A 10,714-nucleotide genomic window follows, 5' to 3' on the forward strand; every position below is an offset into this window, starting at 1 on the left:
TATAATAATAGATGTGGTAAAGGTAAAATCGACTTATTTATATATTTTAGTCATTTTTCTATATAAACTTTCCATATTAATTATACTACTAACTTTTCTTAATAAAATTGAAATTTTACAATAGTAATCTATTATCTATTATTATAATATATTAAAATAGACTTATCGACACATTATCAAATATTGCGACACTTCATTCAAATATTGTCATCTCAACAAAAATCCGATGTGGCACATCTAACAAACACTTCCACTTTCTTTTTATTTTATTCTTGCAATTTGTTTTAGCATATTTTTTTACTTTAGCATACATTTTATTATTATAGTTTTTGCATATAATATTTTGTGGAACTATTCATGTTCCATGAATTACAAATTACAATACAATAAATATGAGTTATTTGACACTCATTGCTCCTCTGACATTATTGATAACGGTTATTTCTATGATTATAACTCTCAATTAATATATTAAGTCATTTTAAGAGTTTCTCAAGAAATACACCATAATTAGTAGAAAATTATTTTATATCTTGAAATAGGAAGACAATGACATATATGATTAGTCTTATGCAACTCTTCTTATATGATGCTTTCAAACATTTTTCCTTTTAGTTAAACAAAATGTGTGAAATTTTTTACATTCTTTTAATTAACATCTTTGAGTTTGAATTCTATTTATATGCTTCGATATATTTGTAATCAATTGTTCTTGTTGACATTTGGTCCAAATACATAACTTTTTTTTGTCCAAATTGCGCATATATGTTGAAATTTGAAATATTTTTCTAACACCAATACACATCCCTATAATATATTAAAATAGACTCATCGACACGTCATCAAACATTGTGTCACTTCATTCAAATATTGCTACCTGAACAAAAATCTGATGTGGCACATCTAACAAGCACTCTTCCACTTTATTTTTATTTTATTATTGCAATTTGCTTTAGCACACATTTTATTATTACAGTTTTTGCATATAATATTTTGTGGAACTATTCATGTGTCACGGGTTACAAATTACAATACGAGTTATTTGACACTCATTCATCTTCTATCATTATTGATAACGGTTCTTTCTATGATTTTAACTTTCAATTAATATATTAAGTCATTTTAACAGTTTCTCAATAAATACACTATAATTAGTGGGAAGTTATTTTATATATCTAAATACGAAGACAATGATATATATGATTAGTCCTATGCAACCGTTTTTGCATGATGTTTTCAAACATTTTTCCTTTTAGATAAACAAAAGTGTGAGAATTTTTCATTTTTTAATTTACACCTTTGAGTTTTAATTCTATTTATATGCTTTGATATATTTGTGATCAATTGTTGTTGATGACATTTGGTCCCAATACATAACTTTTTTGTCCAAATTGTGCATATATGTTGAAACTTGAAATATTTTTCTAACACCAATGCACATTGCTTAAATTTCAGTGAAACTAAAATTTCTCACCTCATCTTTAGATTTCCTTAGATGAAGAATAATAGATAATTCTTGTTTATAAGATAGACCTATCCCATATTTTTAGTTTCTTATTTTTATTAGTACAAGTCTTAATCACATGTTATAATATCACCATAGTGCATAATTCCTTTTCAAATTTTATTTTATTTGTTTTTCTGATTTCAAAAGATGGGTCGTGTCTTGATCATGAATAATGTATCTCTTCACTCTTTTTCACCGATACATTACATTACTAATTCAAAATTCTTTTCTTTATCATTTGTTTGCCACAATTAACCTGAATTATTTGGGAGCAACTCAAATGTCTATTCTTTATCACCACAATATTACGTATTTTACAATGTATATGCTAAATGGTTGAATGTAACCAAATTATTTTCATAATAAATATTTTTTAAAGGTGACCAAAAATAAATGGTAACATCTTTTGTCTGGACATGGTTATCCATGAGATAAATTTTTATGGTATCATGCATATTTACTTATTTTGTTTAAGTTCATTCGGATGCGCTTTTTATTAATTTTTTGTTCTAAACCTATTTCAAAATATATATATATATTAGCCAGGTGATTAATGCCCCAAATTTTTGTTTCAATTTGTTATATATGCATTTGATATCTTTTTTTTATGTCATTTACTCTTTTTGTTCATTTTTATATTCGATATAAGATTGAAAGCAATTTAAGGAATTCAAGTACTTTTTGGTCGATAATATTTTTAGATATTTGTTTAGAATCGATTATTGTCATCTCTCCATTTTTTGTTACTTTTACTATCCACGTTCCAAACCTATTTCAATATATATATATATATAAACAATAATTTTAGTTAGGTAATTAATGCCTCAATTTTTTTCTTTTTAATTTTTTATATATGCATTTGATATTCCTTTTTTATGTCATTTATTCTTGATATTTGTTTTCATATAGGATATAAAGATTGAAAGCAATATAAACAATGTAGGAATAGAGGAGTCAATATAAGTTGTGCCACATGTCGTCAGATTAAATTCAAGTACTTTTTTGTCAATAATATTTCTATATTGATTTTGAATCGTTATTGTTATTTATTTTGATATATGTAAACATTTATTTATAATTTTTGAATATTTAATATTATGAGAATATATGTATACTTATAATTATAGCCGTGTGGTATGATCTTACCTTCTATAGCTTTCTTTGATAAAAATATGTGAAAACATAAAAAAAATGTTTATCTATTTATAATATATTAAAACAATCTTCCAACTATATTTATTAACACTTCATCTAAATTTTACCCCATCAAATATATTATGACGTGACACCTTCAAAATTCGTCTGACTACCATTATTCTCTAAGACTCCATTACATTCGTTCTTCCATTAATTTAAATTTCCCTTTTATTCTTTATTTGTTATTGTACCAATTTTATAATCAAAATAATCTCTTTCCCAACTCATTATTACATAATCATATCATATAATAAATTTGTTAATTCACATTAGTCTATAAATATCATTTGGCTTTATATCGAAGAATTTGTTGCATCCTAAGTAACTCCCACTTGCAAACGTTCATTCAATCAACAAGTTGAAAGAGTTCAATATGTGAGTTTTAAAGCTTCATTGTTATAATATTTCAATTTCTTAGAGTTCATAATATATTAATTTGGTAACTTGTATATTATTAGTCTAACTTATTATAATACGATGGTTCTTAATATTTTAAAATGTCTTCCCCAAGTACACTATTTGAATGCAATTGCATAATACTGGTTAATTTTTCTTCAACTAGATACCAATTTTTATGAATTGCATTTGGGACAATTATTGACCACCTCCTACATCTGCGCCAAGGCCAAACTATATTGATATCTGATTAACTATGTTATCATAACTGTCGCGTTAATCTCCTTGTGTATAAGGCTTTTACCAACCCTCCATAAATATCAAGCTGATTTTGAAAGGCTCAAATATTTCATGGTTTGACCCGTGTTCTATTTGCTAACTTAAAAATATCCCAAAAAAACACGTATTGTTTTGAAGTCCATTGTAGGTTGACATTGTTGAAATGTGACAAGTTCATCATGAAAGAGACGTTCATTTGGAGATATTGGAACTATCATTTGTTGGTCCATGGATGAAAAGGAAAATAATGAAGAAAAAAAGTTGTCAATAACAAAGGAGAGTGTTAAGTTAATTTGAGAATCACAGTGATAAAGAAAAGTAATGTTAGAGTGTGAATTACAAAAAAAAAAAAAAAAAAAAAAAGTTAACAAGACTATAAGAGTATTGCTATAATTGTTAAAGAAATCAAAGTCAAGTTCAATAAATCAATAATTATTATAAGAGGATTCTACCCTACATCTTTATGTCTAAATCTTCCACCTCTCAGTTAACGTGAAAATATAATTTTATCATTCAACTTTTTTTATTATCATTTTTTCATCCCTCTTTCTAGAATATTCGAAAGTTTTGAAAGGACAATTTCCACAATTTTCAAAATTTCCGAAATAGAAAATTCTAAAATTTTCTAAACTTTCGAACAATTTCAAATTTTCTAAATAAGAAAATTTCGAAACTTCCCATATTTGAAATATTTTGAAACTTTATACATTTAAAAACTTTTGAAACTTTCTAAATTATCAAATATAGTCATTATTTCAAAAAAATTCAAATTTAAAAACTTTCGAAACAAATTTTTTCAAATTTCAAAATTTGACTACAATATACCATAATACCTGATTGATAATCACAGTTTACAAACTATACTTTTGAGGTAAATAAAAATCCAGTAATTGAGATATCACTAAATAAAAGTACTATTAAAGATTAAATTATAATAATAATTCTTACCCTCTAAATATTCTAAAATGCAAAATTTCAAAGAGAATAATAGATAACTAAATCATGTGTGTCAGCAAGTGAGGGGGGCCTAAGTATGATCCACGTATGATATCATATTATTATTATTTTGACAATGGATAAGAAATTCATCAACATTGAACCTTGTCCCTTCCTTCACAAATTCATTCCACTAATCACAAAAATGGCAACCTCCCTTCTTCTACCACTCACAACTTCAAAGCTCTCACCTTTTCGTTCTTTGAGAGCCTCAGCTTCTGTCTCAGTTCATGAAACTCACTTTCAACACACACCCAGAAGAGATTTCTTAAAGGGTATTGCTTTGCAGACTCTTTCACTTCCACTTCTTGTTCTCACAAACCCACTTCATTCTCAAGCTAGAGAAATTGAAGTTGGCTCCTTTCTTCCACCTTCTTCATCAGACCCTTCTTTTGTTCTCTTCAAAGCTTCTTCTAAGGACACTCCTGCCCTTCGTGCAGGTACATTGATCTTTCATTTTAGGAGTTCTGTTGAAAATTAAAAATATAACAATGAACTTTGGAGGTTTATTAGGCTTAATTACCATTTAGTTAGAAATAATTTTTAAATTCATCTTTTTCCCAGCTGATTCATATATCATAATCAATAGTGATTCTCTCTATGGTCCTATGTTGCACCATTCATATATTATAATAAATTTTAAGTTCAGGTTTCTAATCACTATGCCTTTTCTCTTCTATATAAATTCATTTGGAATTAAGAGATGAAACCATATCTCAAGCATTTCATCTTGTATACTGCTGTTCTTTGCAATTGATAGTTTAGATATTAGTTATTTGCAGGAAATGTGCAGCCATACCAATTTCTCCTTCCCCCAACATGGAAACAAGCTCGTGTAGCTAACATTCTATCAGGAAATTACTGTCAACCAAAATGTGCAGAGCCATGGGTGGAGGTTAAATTTGAAGATGAAAAACAAGGAAAAATTCAGGTAGTTGCTTCGCCTTTGATACGCCTTACCAACAAACCAAATGCAACAATTGAGGACATCGGGAGCCCGGAAAAGGTGATCGCTTCTCTTGGCCCATTTGTCACCGGAAACACTTTAGATCCAGATGAGCTCCTTGAGACTTCGATTGAAAAGCTTGATGATCAAACGGTAAGTTTTCTTTCTAGAGTTTAATTTTTGTATACTGTCAATGTTTTTCAATGTCAACAAATTATAACCAATCATATGTGTGACTTTATAAGTAGTTATGATTAAAGTCAAATGTTATTAGTGGTATAACGGTTATGATTTCAGAAGTAGTTATGATTAAAGGCAAATTATAATCAACGCTTATGAGTTAAATCCTTTTATCTCCAGTCTATGTTGTCTAAACATCTATGCTTTTCTGTTGTTTTAAATTGTTAGAAGATGAAGAAACTAGGGAAAGTACTCTGGTTATATAATATAGTATTCTTTTAACTCTTTCAACATAATCTAATAGAAACCAATCAGTATTATTATAGAAAATGGATTCCCTCAATTACAGAACAATGGCATAGCTTCGAGAGTCTGCCAACCTCCAAATGCCGAAAGACTGTTGTTCTGGAACACCAAAAAGTCTCACATTGTTTGAAAATTGAGGCTAAAGATAATTTATAAACACCCACTTTCATCAACTCAGTGAGGTTCCTTTTAAGACCGAAAATAGGAAATACCTCAAAAATGCAATGCAGCCAACTTGAGGTTAGAACACTACTCATGAAGGAGTTATCTATCATTGTCACAAAATCGACTATATAGACTTCTTCATCATCCTAGCTTAAGTTATGGCAAGGGAATTAAAATGTTTAGTTGAAGCATTTAACTGAAATTTGCAATGTAAAACATACACATGTTCCTCATATTTTTTTAGTACAAATTGCTGCTTGAAATGTAAATTGTTCACTGTTGTTGGCAACTATTAGTGACTAACAGTACTGAAAATGGTATCTGCAGTACTACAAATATGTGCTTGAAACTCCATATGCTCTAACTGGTTCACACAATCTTGCAAAAGCAACAGCAAAGGGAAATACTGTTGTTTTGTTTGTGGTTAGTGCCAATGACAAGCAGTGGCAAACTTCTGAGAAGACTCTAAAGTCCATGCTTGATTCCTTTAAAGTGTAGTTTTCTGTTTAAGGTAAATAATATAATTTTACCTTCAGTGTATTTTCTTGTAGTTTTTGTTTATACAATACAAGATTAATGAGCTGAGAACAGTGTTGGCTCCCCATTTGATATTTTTTGATCTGAAGTTGAAATCATATTAACTTGTTTTAATAAAACTACTTGTCTTTGTAAATATCTGATGAAGTTAATGTCTTCTGTTTTTATTGTCTTCTGATAGGACTCTTGGGCCTTATGATATAAATGACCTCACAATAACAATAAAATTAGTAGGCCCATTACTTGATAAAGTTACACAGAGAAAAGGAGCAGTGGGGTAGAGAGGTATGGGATAGTGGATATTCATTGAGAATTATTGTTAGTGTTGTTAGGAGAGTTTTCTCTCTGGTTTAGGAGCATTCTGCTCTGGTAAGGAGTTTCTAGAAACTCTGGTAGTTAATCTCTTTATACAACTTTCAACATTGTAGAGTTTGAGCTCATCAGTTTCAATGTAATAAATTCTAGTTTAATTACAATAAATTTCTGAGTTCTATCAATTTCATTTTGTTATGTAACCAAAAATTTGAAAAAGTACAAAAAAAAAAATAACTAGAATATGATTAAAAACTTGTATAAAAATAGTTGTTTGGGTTTTGACTTTTCTGTTTTTGTATTCTTCCAAAACAAATGAAAGAGAAAATAATTATTTTTACTAATGTTAATATGTGTGAATATGTAGAACAGATATTAAGAATAAAAAAAGAAAACACTGAAGCTCTTTCCACTGTAAAATGGGAGCCCTTTCTCCTCTCCACTGATCTCTCCTTTTGTTTACAACACTACGTTCAAAGTTCAAACACCGGAATATGAATTCCATAACACATGAAAGGGATCAACTTTTAAATTATAAGGCGAGCATATATTATTAAGTTTCTAATAAAGGTCTCAACTCAGTACAAAGACAGTTGATCAAAAACCCCATTCAAGGCCAGCTTCTAAAGTGCAACTCTTTTTTGGGTACACAACAAGGCCTGCTATTTTAAATATATATGTTGTTATGTACAAAACTTGAGCCTCGTTTCTTTCCTTCTCAGTTCCCCCACATCCCTTGTAAAGAAACTATAACTATAGGGTTAGATAAGCTTGTGTATCAAAATGGGGAGGGTTGTCAAACATAAGCAGTCACCAATGGAGAAGCACGAGGAAGGCCACACGAGTAAGTCACATACTTGACACTATCTATTAGCACAACCACGAAGATCCGAGTGAGCGACTTTGGAGCCATCATGCCATCAACATCACCATCTCCAACCTCTTTGGGATCAACTAGTACCGAAACCACCATTGAAGATTTATTACCAGGGAGGTGGCCTTTCGGCAAATTTCTAGCATGCTCTTCAGTTATGTTCAGAGTGGATCCAGGAAGTGGATCTGGGAGCGTGTGGAGGATTCTTCTGTTCCTGCTCTTGTTGACAGTGGTCGCATTACGACGGTTTTCAGCAGAAATATTGGCCACTGCTGTTGCTGGAACTATAGCTCCAGGAGCTGGAGAAACATCAAACTGAAAAACTTCAGTACACATGCCAGAACTTAGCATTGGTCCTGCATCATGGAACCAGAAAATTCAGTATAATTTCAATGCTTTGTGTGCTTCAAAATACGCAAGCACATGAACAACCAAGCACAGATGACAAAACATGTGAGCTTAAATATAAAAAGCATCTCAGAGACTTGAACATCGCCAAAATTGAAAACATTGAACCTACAATATGTGCTGCCCAACGGCCAAAATGTGATTGGTGATTTTTTACAGCATCCAATGAGGACACGCAGCAGAAGAGAGTGAATTACTCCTACATAATAATCTATAGAGTGCAATTCAGACAGAAAGATATAGTAAAACCTATGTACTACAAATTGGCAAATTCTGATTAGTGATTTTATCCAGCATCCAAGAAGACACAAGTCAGCAGAAGAGTATACATTATTTCTACCTAAAAATTTATGAAGTGAAATACAGACAGAAAGACTAAATAAACCTGTAATATGTGCTACAAATTGACAAATTATGATTAGACAGTAACTACCAAAACATATCACAAATCAGCAGAAGAGAATGTATCATTCCTACCAAGTTATCTATCTATATATAAAGTAAAATTCAGAGAGACATGCATAATTAAAGGATCTTCACCTGCAAGTCCTTCACGGAACCACTGTTGCATTTTACCATCAGTTGCAGAGGATTTCATATGGTCCTTCAAGGTTTTAGCTGAACCAGAGCCAATAGCCCTCCTCTGTTCAGCAGAAACCCTATACACATTTGGATGCGGACCTCTATTCCTTCCAACTTCAGGAATAGCCAATGCAGAATCCCAATCTTTAGGAATGGCCAAACCAGTTTCACTCTTGACCTTCTTTTCCTGGGCATCTTGAGATGCCATGGCTTTCTCACTGGCCATAATAGAATGGATTATCAAGTTTCCATCAATCTTCACCAGCTTATCATTTCTAGGAACATACAAAGAAGCTAGAAGTGGCTCGCTGGCATTGTCTCGATGACCAAAACAACTTGTGTCCTTCCATCCATTCATTTCTTCTCCTAGTTTCCGGCCTCTTTCATAATTATTCCTATCTGAAATGCCAAACCTTCCATTCGAAAACCCCAGTTCCTCGTCCCTTTCGGATTCATTCCTATAACCACTTACAGGCCAAATCCTCCCTCCACCTTGACCATACAACCACCTATCACTAACATAACTAGACCTACCAGAAACATTATCAACTAAACCACCAAACTTAAAATCTACTAAAGGAACAAGTCCACCAAAAAGCATAATAAAGAAAAACAAACCCAACAAACTAATACTAGCAACCTTCTTAGTTTTCACCTCACTCTTCTTACTCTCATTCTTTTTACTCTTCGAGGACGAAGCCGGTTGCTGAGGCTTCAATCTCGGAATTGGAACCAAAGGAACCTGAGACCCTTGAGGTTTAACAACATAAGGAGCATAAGGCATCCAAGGATAAGGCATGGGTGGCATTGGAGGATGAGGGTACATCCCAGAACCTGCTGGTGGAGGAGGTGGACACATCATACCACCACCCAATTGTTGTCTTAGTGTAGCATTCTCAGCCATTACAAAAGTAATCTTACTACTCAAATCGGCAATTGTTGAATGCATTGATCTTACCTTCTCCTCAAGCTCCTCCACATAATGCTTCTTCCTCTGCCTAGAAAGCTGTGCACTTTCTCTATTCCTCATCAACCTTGCCTTCCTCTTCTCATCCTCATCTTCAATACCATCAAAACCAGATTGAGCTTGTTGTTGTTGTAGTTGTTGCTGGGTCTTGTTTTCCATTGAAGATGATCTCCTGCTACATTTCGGGGTTCTATTCTCAGCACTTTCTATGCAATTTTCTTTCTTCCTTTTCAGATCACAACCTTTAACAATTCCCTCCAATTTCACACCTTCTTCCACAATCGCATGCTTATGAGAAGATGAAATATCCCTCTCATAACGGCCAGAATCAGGTGAGGGAGAGTTCATGGCTTCGTATACACCCGATCCACCGTTCCCTGATCCCTGAGACGAAATCGGTCCATTCGAAGACTCTTCCCGGTCGGAAGACTCGGTCTCCGGCGAAGGCATACTCGAAATTTTAACATCAACCGAATTATCATCCGCGGAAACTGATTCCGAATTGAAAAACCTAGAAACATCGGGACTTTGATCGCTGGAAACCACAGAAGCGCCCGATTCCGGCGAATCGAAATTAGCAACACCGTAATCGGAATTCTTCGCGGAACAATCTCCATCGCCATTATAATCGCCGTGATTGTCGGTCAGAGGCGAAATTGGAAGGCCATTAGGGTTCCATGCATCGGGAAGAAGAAAATCATCGGTATCAGAAGGGATGCAGAGAGTATCGAGATCGTCGAAGGTGATCTCGAAGTCTCCTAAGGGAAGATCCAGATCAGAAGGAAAGGTATCAACGTCGTTGAAGAAAGCGTCAATTGAGGGAATAGGAAGGTTGTTGAATTGACCGGAGAAGTCATCGAAATCGAGATCGGATGACGGTGGCTCCGGCGGTTGAACGGCGAGGATATGGTCAGCCATAGATGAGGGTTTTGGAAATGAAGAAAGGTTTCAGCAATTTCTGAAAATTGAGATTTGTTATTTGAAGTCGTGCGCGTGGAGACACGCGTTTCGGAACCGGGTTTTGGTGTAGTTTCTGCGAACTAACTACTGCTACTGTTTGTT

General features: G+C 32.7%; 2 protein-coding genes across 2 annotated transcripts; one reads left to right on the forward strand and one right to left on the reverse strand.

Annotated features, from left to right (window-relative positions):
* Nucleotides 1-4,449: 4,449 nt before the first annotated feature.
* On the forward strand, nucleotides 4,450-7,006 carry LOC101504678 (psbP domain-containing protein 6, chloroplastic). Its single transcript, XM_004493275.4, has 4 exons — nucleotides 4,450-4,815; nucleotides 5,158-5,474; nucleotides 6,300-6,483; nucleotides 6,691-7,006. Exons 1-3 carry the CDS (start codon nucleotides 4,452-4,454, stop codon nucleotides 6,468-6,470), a joined length of 852 nt encoding a protein of 283 aa, XP_004493332.1. The 5' UTR covers nucleotides 4,450-4,451; the 3' UTR covers nucleotides 6,471-6,483; nucleotides 6,691-7,006.
* Nucleotides 7,007-7,346: 340 nt separating this feature from the next.
* LOC101504999 (bZIP transcription factor 17) lies at nucleotides 7,347-10,714 on the reverse strand. Its single transcript, XM_004493276.4, has 2 exons — nucleotides 8,644-10,714; nucleotides 7,347-8,051 (listed from the first exon to the last, which is right to left on the reverse strand). Exons 1-2 carry the CDS (start codon nucleotides 10,568-10,570, stop codon nucleotides 7,618-7,620), a joined length of 2,361 nt encoding a protein of 786 aa, XP_004493333.1. The 5' UTR covers nucleotides 10,571-10,714; the 3' UTR covers nucleotides 7,347-7,617.

The sequence above is a fragment of the Cicer arietinum genome, chromosome 3 (assembly GCF_000331145.2).
Source record: "Cicer arietinum cultivar CDC Frontier isolate Library 1 chromosome 3, Cicar.CDCFrontier_v2.0, whole genome shotgun sequence".
In the NCBI taxonomy this organism is placed as follows: domain Eukaryota; kingdom Viridiplantae; phylum Streptophyta; class Magnoliopsida; order Fabales; family Fabaceae; genus Cicer; species Cicer arietinum.

Excerpts from the sequence above, each read along its gene's own strand:
- LOC101504678 (XM_004493275.4), top strand. The coding sequence starts at position 4,452 with ATGGATAAGAAATTCATCAACATTGAACCTTGTCCCTTCCTTCACAAA. Across the intron at positions 4,816-5,157 it reads CACTCCTGCCCTTCGTGCAG|GAAATGTGCAGCCATACCAA; the intron begins GTACATTGATCT and ends AGTTATTTGCAG. Across the intron at positions 5,475-6,299 it reads AAAAGCTTGATGATCAAACG|TACTACAAATATGTGCTTGA; the intron begins GTAAGTTTTCTT and ends TGGTATCTGCAG.
- LOC101504999 (XM_004493276.4), bottom strand. The coding sequence starts at position 10,570 with ATGGCTGACCATATCCTCGCCGTTCAACCGCCGGAGCCACCGTCATCC. Across the intron at positions 8,052-8,643 it reads GTTCCGTGAAGGACTTGCAG|GACCAATGCTAAGTTCTGGC; the intron begins GTGAAGATCCTT and ends TCCATGATGCAG.